General features: G+C 32.3%; 2 protein-coding genes across 5 annotated transcripts in view; both read left to right on the forward strand.

Annotated features, from left to right (window-relative positions):
• LOC106468516 (centrosomal protein of 295 kDa-like) overlaps positions 1 to 653 on the forward strand; it is a 28001-nt gene extending 27348 nt beyond the window's left edge. For both annotated transcript variants that reach the window (XM_022397657.1, XM_022397665.1), the window contains exon 13: positions 48 to 653. In XM_022397657.1, the coding sequence (XP_022253365.1) occupies positions 48 to 630 (583 nt within the window). In that variant the 3' untranslated portion in view covers positions 631 to 653. The remainder of the gene's footprint in view (positions 1 to 47) is intronic.
• Positions 654 to 4743: 4090 nt separating this feature from the next.
• On the forward strand, positions 4744 to 11010 carry LOC111088195. Of its 3 annotated transcripts, XM_022397513.1 has the most exons (5): positions 4744 to 5195; positions 5751 to 5944; positions 6340 to 6430; positions 8483 to 8843; positions 9748 to 11010. In XM_022397513.1, exons 1-5 carry the CDS (start codon positions 5169 to 5171, stop codon positions 9825 to 9827), a joined length of 753 nt encoding a protein of 250 aa, XP_022253221.1. In that variant the 5' UTR covers positions 4744 to 5168; the 3' UTR covers positions 9828 to 11010. The 3 variants fall into 3 exon arrangements, with proteins under 3 accessions (XP_022253221.1, XP_022253216.1, XP_022253208.1); XM_022397508.1 differs by having other exon boundaries at positions 4748 to 5944; positions 6343 to 6430; XM_022397500.1 differs by having other exon boundaries at positions 4749 to 5944.
• The last annotated feature ends 4494 nt before the right edge of the window (positions 11011 to 15504 follow it).

Genomic DNA, 15504 nt, shown 5'->3' on the forward strand with positions numbered 1-15504 from the left:
TATATATATATATATATACATATTTTGTTTTTTTTGTTTTTTTTTAGTTTCATAAAAACAACAAAAGAAGATGATAAACTTATAGTTGATTCTACCCACCGTATTGTGAAGAGCAATGACTTGGTAAAGGGAACTCAACCAACAAAGTTTAAAACCAAAGTTCTCCACTTCCCTCCTGTTAATGTTGAAAGTAACAAACAAACAACAAAAACGGAAGCTCCTGGACTACAGGATCAGACTGTTACTGTAAAACAGAAGGTAAAATCATCACCAAAACAACGTGACAGCATACCAGTACCTTCCGTTAATGTCGAAACTGCCGTGAACAGTGAGAAAAATAAACCAAGCATAATATCTGCTGATTTTCCTGAAAAAATCACTCCAAAATTTCAAAGTGTGAGTGAAGAGCCAAAAAAAGAGCTACATAAGATGAATTATGATAAAATATCTCCTATTAGAATTACTACAACAACCAGCAGTGAAAGTGATTTGACTGATGAAATACTGCTTACACAAAAAACAAAACGTAAAAAACAAAAAAGTTTTCAGGTAAAACAGAGTCACCTGTTAGCTCTGAAACCAGTTATATGTCTCTTCCAGAAGGTTATGGGATGCCAGATATCAACCTGAAGGAAATTCCAGATGATTTCTTTGAAAAGAAAATGCATTCTCAAGAACAGTTATCTAACTCAGAAGAAAGAATTTCCATCATTAACAGTAAGTCAGATTCATCTGAGAAAAATGTTACGTTTGGTTCTTCTAAAGATATATCTGACTCAAATAGACTTTCAGAATCAAACAAAAATAAAAAAGCACAAACAGATTCTAGAAAATCATTTGTTTATAAAGAACGCTTATTTCCTGCATTAGATGATCCAGACTCTTTACTTAACCTTAAAAAAGAGTATATTCGAAAGCTTGCATCCAAGTATTTTAGTATTCCAACAGACCTTGGAGAGAGTACTGGTGATTCTCACGATAGTGCAGATCATGAAAAAGAAGCTCCCACACACCATAGGTTTCCTTCTCCACAAAGAACTGACAGTCCTCCTTTGATTAGCATTAGTTCAACTGATACTACAAAAAACAGTACATTTCCCACAGCAAATGCAGATAAAAAATTGGATGAAAGAGGAGGAGATTTGAATACTATTCCTAAAACAGTTGACACTTATCTCTGTACTTCAGATTCAAATGAATATGCAGCCATGGTGTTTAAAGAAGACAACAAACAGACGAGTAAAGTGAAACACCTGTACATTGAAAGGGTTAACACTTTCAGTGTCTCACAAGAAACTGGTTATTCTTCTTTATTTGATACCACCATATCCACTACCTGTGAGGTCTCTGAGAAAAGTATATCACCTTTGACATCTGAATCTAAACCTAGTGCGATGGATAAAACACAAAAAATGGAACCTCAAAAAGAAACAGAATTTCTTTCAACTGATTCTTCAGTTCCAGAGGATCAGAAAGAGACTACAGGCTCTATTATTGTAACAAGTGCACCAGCACTTTCCAGAGATGTAGACGTTTGTACTCAAACTAATGGTGAAGGTTTAGAATCACATGAAATTGGAATATTGGAATGTCTTGATGCCCTGGCGAGATCTAGCCTCTTGGATGCGGCTTATGAAAGACATCGCCCTCCTCCCACAATTAGTCGAGTACCTCTTGGGGAAAATCTTGAGCCTCATGAATTAAGTACCATTTTGGAAGTTGATACTCCCTCAAGCTCATATATAAGATTAAGTCCAGGAAAATACTCATCTGTTTTTCTATATGATTCTCAAGACTCCTCATCCATTTCCACCCTCGAGACAGGACCTTTAGATTCATCTTTTCTGGTATGTTACCCCTGTTTTTCAATCATTCATATGTTTACTCTTTGTTATAAGAACTAAAGTAAGCTTTATCACAAAGTCTGTCATGTACCTTGATATTATTCAGTTATTCCGCAAAATAAATTCAGTCGTGGTACTAGGCAGAAAGCATTGTAAAATTTTCATCTGTAAAAACTTTTATAACTGGTTAGTGGAAAGTCTTGAAAGAATGCATGAAAACATTATATTCAATATATTTCTAGCACTAAAACTTAATTATTTAGTATGTTTCCATTGTTAAAATGATTTAAAGTAGATTTATAGGTTGAATAACATAACTGATATGTGGAGAACACTGAATAGACTCATTTTAAAATCAAAACAAGAACAGACAACATCTCATGAAACTTGGATACATTTAGAAAAGTTACCTTCAATTTCATTTAAACTTTTTTTGGTTGTGAATGAATCTTCACTCTTTGATTTTTCTTCAACCTTTTCTGGGCCCTACATGACATGAAAAAGAAATATAAATTTAAGCTTATGACTATATTCTGAAGTCTTCATTAGGTTTGTGGGAGAGTAGTTGTATGTTTCATAATATTCTTGATTTCCAATTGAAACTAATTTTAGTAGTCTGTAATAAGTTAACAAGTTTTGGTAGTCAAAAGTTTATTGCAGTTAATTAAAAAAAAATTCTAACAACTTTTTTTTTAGATTGTATGGGTTTAATAATGATATTACCACTCATTTCAACCCATGACATATCCTTGAACTAATATGATGTTTAATATTTTGTCTTAAGAGTTATGTAAAATACTTTTGACCATCAGTGTAGTTAACTTTAAAACATAAATGTCTGAATTTATTATCATTAAAAAATTTACAGTATTATATGAAAAATTCTGCAGACTACCAAATGTTACATGATAGTATTATACTAATGTTTTACTAGATTATGATTAAATAGAATTTTTATTTAAGTTCAAGTGTTAGTTTTAGCTCACAAATTCATCCAAGCCTTAAAGATAAAGATAAAGTTGAACTACTACCAACAACTCTTTTACACTAAAACAATTTTAGAGCCTCACCACATGCATCTTCTATGTTGCCACTTGTGTTTATGTTCTGTCTGATAGCCCTGCATTGCAGTTTCCATTGCAAAAGGCTCTGTCATAAAGCTTTTAATATCCAAAGTACATCCCTGTTCCTTCGGGTTTTTTCTATAAGACATACAAGGATGTCTTCTTTTTTTACTCCAGTGTCCCTTTCATTTTCCAAATACTTTAAGTACCCTATGGTTGAGTGGATATTTCTTGGAAGCAACTTGTGTGCATGTTACTTGTTTAGCTTTTCCAGATGACCATTGCTCTTGATTGTGTCCTATACTGTTGCCTGGGACACTTGGACAGTTTGTCATTGACCTTTGTGTTCATGGATTCTTAATTTTTCAAGATGATACACTTTGTTGACTATGGCTAGGGTATGACTTGTTGTAGGTCTCTTTCTGAATGATCCAGGTGCCCCAAGTTGATCCATACTTCTTTGTTTTCCAATGCAATTAAGTACAAGGAATATCTTTGTCTTCAAAATTTTAAATAGTAGATCTGGTCATAATTTTGTGATATAACTTTATTAATATCTTGTGTAGGAAAAGATTGTTACATACCCTTTTTAAATGTGATCAATTTTTGGTGGCATCACACTATCTAAGAAACACCAAACAATGTTGAAATGTAGTTCTCATACATGATGTTTTTCTACAACTTTGTATTGGCTGTGGCTCTCACATGTATTTTGATTTGCTTATTCAAATTTTTTTAATATAAAGTACTCATTCCTTAGTATAAGAAGCATGGTTTTTCAGAAATTACTACCAATATTATAATACATGTAGGAAAATTACTAATAAATAATGGAAAGTGAGTAATTATTTCTCTTGTAAGATTACATCTTTATTATTTTCTCATATGTTTGAATCTCACAGGGAAACAGTTGCGGTTAGCTACATTAAACATGATTTTAAATTTTTCTTGCTGCAACAGTTACTGCTTGTTTGTGATTTTGTTAAGCTTTGAGCTCACAGGTCACTTTGTGATGAAGGAATTTAATATGATTTACATGGATACAAAGTAATTAGATTAGTGTAAATAAAAACAGAGTGATTGTTGGAAAAACCAAATGCAAGTTTGTGGCATGGTTCAAATGTGAATTTTATGAATTTGGCAAATATGATTTAAGAAACAAAGCCCTTTTTTTCTTTCTTTAAAGGTCTCAAACGATAGTTCCAATCTATTCTTTATATAGAAAGCAACCAGTTAGTTCATAGTTGTCCAGAGCCTAAGTTCAAAACAGTTGATAGCTAAAGAATTGAAACTTGAAAATGGCAACAATTATCAGCCTGGGGAAGTAGATGTGGTACGAATTTAAATAAGAAATAAGCATCATATTGAATATGAAGACAGTACTTGTTAGTTTTCTTAGAACAAACATTTGACATAAACCAAATATGATTCTGCCTAGAAGGGTGACATCCCATCCAGTTTTAAGAGTTCTGGTACTGGGAAAGGGCTTTGTAATCACTGTGGGATATAACATATATAATGTGGTTGACATATCTCCTCCCAGCCCTCCTCCTTTAGTGTCTTGATGTCAAGTCTGAGAGTTTACAATGATATAAGTTTGGTTTTGATACCTGTAGTAGGTAAAGCATGGGTAGCCCATTCTGTAGCCTTTTGCTTCAACAAAAAATTAACAAAACTTGCATGGAACTAGAAAGTTTAATCACATCCTGCTATTGGGGGAGGGGAATTCTTGAATATATTTAGAAGCTGACTGCTTGGAAGTCTTCAGAAATTTAAAGACTTTGCATTCATTGTGTTAATTTAGTAACTATGTTGTGTAAACTTGTAATTTTTCACACTATCTCAGTTTTCAATCTGTGAATAATATTAAAATAAAATTGAATTTCTAACAAACAGGTTTGGGTGACTTGAAACTAGCTATTCCACTTGACAATTTACTGAGAGGTCGTAAGACAGATTCTTGTAGCCAAAGTGCTCAAACACTGGATGAAAGCGAAGAACATCCAAGCTCCTTTGCTTCATCACCTTCCCAATATCCAATAACACCCAGTAAATCATTTAGCAGCAAGGGTGGAGAAAGTTCAAGGTTTTTTACACATCTGACACCTCAGGTGTGTGTCACTTGTGATAACTCCTCTACCCTAACCACTCATACTCTGAGTAAAAGAAAGAACATCTAAGCTCCTTTGCTTCATCCCCTTCCCAATATCCAATAACACCCAGTAAATCATTTAGCAGCAACAAGGGTGGAGAAAGTTCAATGGTTTTCAGACCTCTGACACCTCAGGTGTGTAAGACTTGTGATAAACCCTGTACCCTAACTACTCATGCTCTGAGTGAAAAAGAAGAACATCTAAGCTCCTTTGCTTCATCCCCTTCCCAATATCCAATAACACCCAGTAAATCATTTAGCAGCAGCAAGGGTGGAGAAAGTTCAATGGTTTTCAGACCTCTAACACCTCAGGTGTGTGTCACTTCTAATACCTCACATTCAAATATAAAGATGAGACCCCCACAGCAAGAGGGTCAGACAGAAAGACTTGCTTACAACCAGGCCAAATATCCTGTCACTACTACTGTGACATGGGCTGAGTCATATCGTAGCAGCAAGGGTAGAGAGAGTTCACTGGTTTTCAGACCTCTGACACCTCAGTTATGTGTCACTTCTAATACCTCACATTCAAGTATAAAGATGAGACCCCCACAGCAAGAGGGTCAGACAGAAAGACTTGCTAACAACCAGGCCAAATATCCTGTCACTACTACAGAGACATGGGCCGAGTCATTTCGTAGCAGCAAGAGTGGAGAGAGTTCACTTGTTTTCAGACCTCTGACACCTCAGGTGTGTGACACTTCTAATACCTCACATTCAAGTATAAAGATGAGACCCCCACAGCAAGAGGGTCAGACAGAAAGACTTGCTTACAACCAGGCCAAGTATCCTGTCACTACTACCGAGACATGGGCTGAGCTTTTACAACAGGCTACATCTAGGAGAACTGTGTCAAGTCCTGTTGACAGCATCAGTAGTATTGGGTGAGTACTATATTAAGTCTCCTTCAAAAATATTAAAGGAATGTGTGTATTTTTGAAAGAAAAAAGAACCTTTCTAGCCTTGTTATGATTAGAAGAATGCAAACACATGTCATAGAAATAAAAGTGGAGAAATTGTATCAAATGCAATGGAAAGCTGGAGTGGGGAAATGATGCTAAAAAATGTTTTATTTTCAGTTGATTAATTGTAAGTAAGTTGATATAGCTTCAGAATCATTCAAAATGTTTGTAAATTGTTAGAGTTGAGCCTACAAGGAATAGGTACAAGTCATATCTTGATTATTAGTTTATATGTTTGGAGCCCTTAGATAATTATCATAATCTGTTATTTTTCAGTGTGGCATTGGTGCTTATTTATAATGTTATTATATTTTCAGTAGCTCAGAGTGGATAAAGAAAGATTCATCAATTGCAGGCAAAATTGTTTCTCAGTCAACACCAGTAAAATATTTGTCGGAGTTAGATCAGGTATGTGATAATGTATATACTAAAGATTATAGCATTGTGTCTGTGTGTGTAACTGCAACTAGAGTTATCAAACTCACCAGTGGCTGAACAGCAAGTCTGCAGGCTTATAATACTAAAACCTGAGTTTCAATACACATGGTAGGCACAGCACACATTGTCCATTGTATATTAAAATAAAAAAAATAATACAAAATCTATCAAAAGCAACATTTGCTTAATCCAAAATTAAAAGTAGTTAATTTAGAGGAAAATAATTCAAATGGTTGCCAAAGTTAAATCTAGTGAATTTAAAACACAATTAAAGAAATGATAAAATGAAGTAAGTTATTCCAGATACAATTCTGGTAATGTTTGGTAATCAAACATTGTTCGCCATTAGTTATAATTAACATAAAAAACCAATTAGAAGCATTTAATTTAAAATTGTTTACAATCGTGGTGCTATGAAAAGAATTAAGGCTGTCGAGGAAGTTACTCCTACAAGTACCACAACAACATGTTACAAAAGGTGGTTTTTTTTTCAGAACTAGCTCTTAGAAATAGGCAGATGGTGATGATATTGCTTTCATTACCCTTATTTTCTCCATCCTGCTAGGCATAAAAAAAAACATTTATTTTTTAGTATCATACAGCTAATTTTGTATATAGGTAATGGATTATGTATGTCAGAAGAATCATGAAGTTTCTGTTATATTTATATCAAAATTAATATTTTGATGTTTTCCTCCTAATGGTTAGTGATGTCAGATACGTTGTGAGCATATTAACCCCCTTGCTTCACCATACTAAGTACATCTTTCTTCTCAGTGGCCATATGGACTTTTATAAGTTTTTCACACTAAATTCAGTGATATATGGGTTGTTCTTCAATAAAATATAAAATAAATCAAATACTTTTAAGTATTTTGTCAAATTTCCCAATTTTTCCTTTGGTTCCTGGAGATACAAACTCCCTGTTTGTCAAAGGAGTTAAGAGTAATTGTAAGCACAAAAAAAGTTATTTTTATATAGGGATATGTTATGAGCAGTATATTTATATCCCTTTGAAAACTGCCATTGCATATTTTTAGGGTTTTGACTCGCACTGTCAAAGCCAAGATTAGTTAGTTTTATATGTGTTTATTATTATTATAAAAATATGGTTTTTAAAAAACTTTTTCATGGGTAAAGCTACTAGAGAAAATTCCTATAATTGAGAACTGCAAATCAACATTTATATTTAAATTTCCAAATGCATCTACTTATCTATACATCAACTTTTCAAACTTTAGTGTGCTGCCTTACATGCAATTGTAGTTGTACTTACATGATCAGAATGGAGTGTGTGTTTGTTGTTGTTGTTGTTGAGTCCCAAGATCACATATGACTGGAGTACCTTATATGTTAATGCATCACTGGTGATCCTTGGGCTGTGCCTATCTTCTCTCCAAATAACCATCCCTAATTTAGTAGTGAAAAGCTAGAAGGAAAACAGTTAGTCAACACCAACCACCACCAACTCTTGGGATACTCTTTTGCCAATGAAAAGTGGGATAGACCTTAACATTATAACACCACCCCACACTGAAAGTGTCTGCATGTTTATTATTTGGCATTTGAACCCGCAACCTGCAGATTGAGAGTCAAACACTAACCACCAGGCCATACCAGACTTATCATTATAACTAGTATCCAAGAATTTATGTTGTGCCCTGTGAGAATGAAGATAGTGATACAGTTTACTATTCTGTAACCTTGAAAGTGTGGTAAAAAATTGTATGTAATTACAAAGATCTTTAACATAGTGATTACTTCGTATTACTAAAACTATAAATCAAATAGTACTTAGCAGCTAAGATACAGTGTAACATGTATATTTACAGTGGCAGTAATTATTGCATAGTTCTAGGCTAAAAAACATCAACTGTTCTTAGAACATGAAAGTAATAAAGAACTTGTTTTAAAAATTTAATCATTCCCTAGTCGATTTTAACTAGTTTTAAGAACAGTAACTCATTGGAAGAATTTGTACTTAAGAATATATACACATAATTTGTTGTTGTTGTTTTTCAGGAAAAAGGTATTATAGAAGAACCAGATTTAACACTTTTAGGTTCAGATCTGAGTACCATTACATGTGGAAGACAAGACAATGACCTCCACAGGACCCAAACAAGTGAAAAAGATTTTGACATTACTCAGGACAGTGTGGCAGAGGATCACTTCACTTCTGCTCCTTGTAATTCCCATAGGGAAAGATCATCTGTACCTCCAAACGTTTTGGAAATGAAATCAATACGAAATACATCACCCTATTCTGTAATTGGAAAAGAAGTGGAAGCCAGTAGTCCTTTACTAACAGAAGGATCCTTAACTGAATCGCTGTTGTCATTCCAGAAACATGAACAAAGTTTGTGTACAGGACTGTTAGAAGGCAAATATCTTTCCACTTTTTATATTTGTGTAAATATTTAGCCAATAACACAGTTTTGGAAGGGAAAAGTTGCACCACTTAATTAGACATGTGATAAATCAAATCTTGGCTTTTCAACAAATAGTGCACTGCTAACTTTAATAGTCTTTAGTGATTTGCATAATAGTGGTTTAATAACTTTGTGGGGAGGTGGTCAAAACATTTTCAGTAATAGCAATAGCCTTTGTTCATGAAACCAATTTCAAAGTGGTGTCTTACTATGTATGCTTGTTGGCATATTCATGTAGTTCAATGCTCAGTATGTTCCACATAGTGATTGGGGATTTTTTATGCATTGTAAATAGTTTTTATTAATGATGAAGTGATTACAGACACTTTATTTTTGTATACGCTATTCTATAGTGACCATAAATAGACATCAGTCAGATTTATTTAGTAGGATTTTCTAAAATGACTATCATTTACAAGATGTATAAACTGAAAAAGTGTTTATACATAATATCTTTCAGAAGATTGATCACATCTTAAAAAATATTTTTTTTTTTTGTACTGATTGACTGTTGTCAGCAAAGATGCAAGTTGTAATGCCATGGGTAACACAATTGACATGTATTTGTAATGGAACCCTAAATCTTTACATACTATCTGAGGTCTGACATGGGTAATACGATTGACATGTATTTGTAATGGAACCCTAAATCTTTACAAACTATCTGAGGTCTGACATGGGTAATACGATTGACATGTTCAGATAGTATGTAAAGATTTAGGGTTCCATTACAAATACATGTCAATCGTGTTACCCATGTCAGACCTCAGATAGTTTGTAAAGATTTAGGGTTCCATTACAAATGCTTCTTTTTAGTGTTTTATATGATTGTAATTCTATTTTTATTATTTGCAGGTACCTCAAAATCATTTCATGAGCTTACTCAACATTCAACAGAAAACCTGTCACCATATGAAGCAAGATTTACTGAGTAAAGATAGGGCATATATTGTCCAATTGTTATGAGATTGACTGCAAAATCTACTACACAAAAAGTGATTATTAACCCATGTTAAACCTATCATTGTATAAATCACATCAAATTCTTTTCATCTGTCACAGAATGTACCATTGGCAACATAAAAAATAATCTTTTATCTATCAGTGCAGCTTATAAAAAAATATTCAGTAATACAGAGTAACTAAGTATTTAATTACTTACTACCTTAAAGAGGTTTAAAATTAAAATGTTATTTACGAACTAAATTGAAAAATTAGAGAAAACATTTTGATTTATAGTTGAGACCACATCAAAATTTTTGTATACAGAAGTATTCATAAAATTAAAAATTCTGGTAGTTTTTTTGAGCAACGAATGTAATGTAATAATTATTTTTAACTTGAATAAAAGAATAAATTTAAAACTTGAAGCACAGCTTTGTGTAGTAGTGTTTTTGTACATTTTAGAGTATTCATTTTGAATTTAATTCTGTATTCTTATAAATGATAATTTACTGCAATTGAACGAAATATAAAATGTAGTAAAATAAAAAGTAGCAGAAATTAATTTAGCTGTTTTAATAATAATATGCAATCTCCATTATTGTTTCGGTGAAGCTAATGAAGTGTCTTCGGGTTATATGTTTAGTGTCATTATCTGAAAGTCTTCAAGTTCCTATTATACATATATATATCTTTTAGGTATAAAGTTTTACCTCTTAAATAGTTACTCTGAACTGTCATCAGTTTTATTGTGATGTTAATTATATTGAAATATCTGTGAGATCTCATCAAGACAGATAAATATAGCACCACAAAATAAAAAGTTCCAGGGGTACTCGGACCTTTTAAGAAGTAAGAGTTAACTTTGGACAGTGCCTCATGAAAATTAATCCAGTATTTGACTTGTTGAGTTGAACCATCATGACTCAACATAGCTATGGCTATGGTAGTGTTAATATATGGATCAGGTTAACAAAACAGAAGTGCTAAATCTTTAAATACTTGATGGCTATCAAGTTTTTGCACTCTTTAGGCAAACTTTTCCTTTTTTTTTATGGAGAAAAAATTATTTGCTAAAAGTTTAAAACTTCGTATAATTTCCACTGGCTTCATAAAAAAAAAAATCATTTCAAACACTTAGTGGGTTGATTCAAAATTTTGTAAGAGTATAAAATTAATATATCAATGATTTATTAGCTAAAATTAATAATGAGAAGACAATCAATTATTTTTATATGATATTAAAGTACATTTTATCTCATGTATATAAACTTTGATACATTTGAAAATTTGTATTCTTAGCCTGGTGCTGAATGAACTTATTTGGTGCTGCATTAAATAAAATTCAAAATGTGTATTTCAATTAAAAGATACATATATTATCATAAGTATATATATAAATGGTTTTATTATGCAGTTAAAACATGATAGCTTAATTATAATAATTTCTGAATTCAATGCGTTTCAGAATTGAGCATTTAAATTTTTTAAACATAAAAGTTTATTCTTGAAGCATATACTGTCATTATTGAATTACAAATACTGAGATTAAAAAACATTTTATCATAAATGTATTTTTAACTGGTTGATAAATACACTAAAAGCTGAAAATCCATAACTGGGTGCTTAACTAGTAATTCTCTAAGGAATTATGATACTTTGGGATTACATTGGGCAACAAAAACAAAGTTTTCTATTCTACTAGAAAACATACAACTGTTTCTGAATAATTTGATGATGCTGATTCTAAAAACCATGTTGAAAATTACTGATCACTTGTAGTTATAATAGAAGCTTTCCATACTGCTTTGATAGAGACAAGTCATGAATCGGATCATTTAACTCTTGTGTATTCAGATAAGGCAGTTATGTTGAGGTGCCACAGGAATAGAATTACTTTGCAGGATAATTCTTCTGTTTCCCAAATCGCTGGTGAATGTGGTACTGGAAGACCATCCTTATGAGGTACTGGTTTCAGTGCAGATGCAATATCTGGATATTTACTGTATTGTTTAATTTTGCCTGAATATCCAGAAACATTAGTCATGCAAAAATAACAGTCATTTACATGATCTTTCGGCTCATGCCACATCATGGGAACTGCAAATGGCATACTTGCTCTCTTCTTATTCCGCCACTGTGTCAAGCCAGATGTGCAAATTGTACAACACACATATGGAGCCCAATGTTTTTCTTAGTCACCAATTTTACACCCAAAATAGTGGAAGTAAGCTACTTTTAACTTGCGTGTGATGTTTTTCCTTCATGAAACTGTAATATATTTTCCACAAATGTAGCAGAAACTGTTTTGGTGATTTTTGGACTTTATTGAACTGGAGGCAGCTAGTATTTCAAATGATTTTCTAAAAAATATAAAAGAATTGATGTTTACAAAAGATTTTAAAAACAGAGTTTTGTAGAATTTAATTAAATCGTCGATATGATGCAAGGAAGAAGATCAGACTTTGTTTTGACTGTGTGGCAAAGTGACCAACTGAGTGAGAGATAGGCATCTGATTCCACCCCTTTTATGCTCAGTCAAGGGACTTCTTTAATGTTCTAGCAAACTGAGCATGTGAGGGTTATGTGATTCCCAGGCACAGCAGGTGAACGTGGGAATGAAGCAAAAGTGGTGCAATTCACTACAATTATATCGAGAACAGATAGCATATATGAACAATATATTTGGAATTTTACACCAATACAGTTCAGTCAATGTTTGAAGTTATCAAAAATGTACGCCTTTTACCCATTAAACTGTTCAAGTAAACTTAATTTCACAGCATAAATCTATTGTACTGAGTTGATTGCATGGTATTTTACATTGTGTTGATAAAATATTGAGATACTACAATAACTCAAAGTGTAGAGGTGATGAACAAATTCTGACCACATATTTGAAATCAACATCATCAAATTACCTCAATTCACTTGAGTTTTCTCCACTAGCAAATTTTTTGTTGTCCACTGTTATTAATGTCTTTTTAAGCTGTAGTTATCATAAATTTTGAAAATATTCATGGTTTTATGTGTATGTATGTATGAATGTACGCACTTATATATACACATGTACATACATACATATAAGATCAATTATATTCCATACAGATGTGTATGTAACTAGTTATTTTAGTTTGATTGGTTAGAAGTCCTGTTTTATAGCATTTATATTATTTGTTTCACTGCAAATATTTAGGTTTCATAAAATTGTTTTTTCCAATTCACTACTACAACAAATTCACAAAAACATTTCATCAAATTTATTGATTTAGCATAGATCCAAATAACAGAAAACATTAGTGTACTGTTTATAATGTACCAAGTTTATTGGAGTTGTGTGTCCATAATATCTTACTCAGTTACAGATATTCAAAGGTTATATAGGTGTCTATACAGGATGATAGAGCTGTCCCTTATACAGAAACTATCATTGATTTACTCTTGTTTTGTTTTATGTACTCCAAGTGCATGTGTCGTGTATGGTTTGTTGTGTTGTAGTTATATATAGTTTGTTGTGTAAAATGTGATGTAGTTAATTGAAGATAAATAAAGAATTTGGAATTAAAAAATCTGTGAATAGGGATCATAAAAAAGGAAACAAGGCTGAAGATACTTAAACTACAAACCCCTATTTTTGGCTCCATGCTGTTGCCTAGAATTACATTTGGTGGAGTCAAAATAAGGATTTGTAGTTTGAGTAAATAATGTCTACAACCTTGTGTCCTTACTTTTTTACAATTCCTATTTGCAGGTTTTTAAATTCCAAATGTTTTATTTATCTTGTTTGTTGGTTGTTTTTTCTTATGCTCAATTATGGGCAAAGGATTACTTGATATGGCACCTAACTTTATACAGTGTAATGATAATAAACATAGCTAGTAGCTAGCTGATGCAGTTCATGATGATTTACTGTAGCTATTGACTATTTGATCACATTAATTCGAAATGTATAATGTTAAGATGTAGCTGGAGATTTGTATGAGCATTTATAATTTTTTTTTAAACTAACTTCTCTATATATAATGTATGCATAGCAATGGGCAAGTATATGCCTAGACTAAGACACAACCCCCAGTAAGCACGTATAAAATTTTACCAGTAGAAAAACAGCCTTTTCAAATATAACATATACGTCTAAAACATCGCTTTAAATAAACCTTTGTGTCTTTTTAAAGTAATTATTCTACGAGTGTGTCTAATAAAATTTAATATTATATGTATTGATTTTTTTTACTCCTTCACTTCATACATAATATAGAGGTTGGCTTCCTCAAAACATCGATTGTATAATGTACAAACCATTGAGTATCTACATGGTACAGTCATCTAATGCTCATCTATTATTAGCTGATAATTCTTGTATCACCCTGTACTTAAGCCTTTTAAAGGAACACCAGGTATTTGTAAGAAATCTAACTTCAAGGTGTAATGGTAACATCGTTTACACTAGAATTATGTTTTTTTAGCTTATGTAAAATGTAGTAGAAACAAATCGACTTTTCAATACCCCTGCGACCTTCGCTGTACCTTATTTAGTATTCTACAATGTTTTAGGTGCAACGTTATACCACAACATTTTTGTTGTAGGCTGGCAAAAGGATAAGAAGAATTACAAACAGGCCGGTTTAAGCAGATTTTCTTTTCCTTGTCCAACATTGCGTACTTCTTTGTGCATTTTTATATGTGTACAATCTTAGCAGTCAATATTAAAGGTTTTAAAGTGTTGTTTAAACTGAATCTGTAGTGTTTAAGGTGCTTTTTGCCCGAACGTTGCAGTGGGGTTTTGTGCAATTTCTTTGCGATGCCTATTATGAACCATGATAGTGGTTCATAATATGGATTATTGTATTAGTTGTGTTGTAGTCATATTTGATTTGTTGTATTGCAGTATCACTTATAAAATAAGTAATCAGGTTGTAATGAATTACTTGTGGTATGTTTTGCGTAATTAATGCGCATATAGGTTTAGAATTACTAATATCTGTCAAGTGGATGTTTGTATATCAGTTGTGTATTTCATATGTGTATGACGATTTTCTGACAATTATAAAATTAATAGTTCTTACAAATGTGACTAAAATGTTTATTTTTGGCAGAGGTATACATAACTTCAGTCTGTACATTGAAAATTAATCGATCACTGATACATATGTTATATTGTAATACAAATTGTTAACTTGCGACTTAATGTCGTGTAACCTGCTTTGTTTTTTAATAAAAGAGTAGTCTGTCTTGGTTCAGATGTTTCTTCTGCTTACAGTTTTTTTTTACAATCCCATGGTGAAGATTAACCATTTGCTGATATCATTAATAACCTGTAAATAAATTGTCACCGTTGATGAAAGTTAATCAGTGTGAATAGTAAGTCAAGAATGCGGTCATACAGTTTAAATATACATTGTAGCTACTGAAGAGTCTATCAGAAAACCTAAAGATGAAGGATTTGAATTTCGTTCTTTCAAACACTTCTGATGGTGCATATAAAAGCAACTGTACATTATCGTTCATTTACTATTATAACTAGGAGTGTTAGAAACCTAAAATAGGGGAAATAATGAGCTACTCTTTCATTGTAAAAACACTAACACTAGTAATTACAAAATCAGAACATCACCTTTCTATTTTTTTGAGCTACTGGGAGGGGGGGGGGGCACTCTTATAAGAATTGCC

Source organism: Limulus polyphemus, unplaced genomic scaffold (genome assembly GCF_000517525.1).
Source record: "Limulus polyphemus unplaced genomic scaffold, Limulus_polyphemus-2.1.2 Scaffold89, whole genome shotgun sequence".
Taxonomy (NCBI): domain Eukaryota; kingdom Metazoa; phylum Arthropoda; class Merostomata; order Xiphosura; family Limulidae; genus Limulus; species Limulus polyphemus.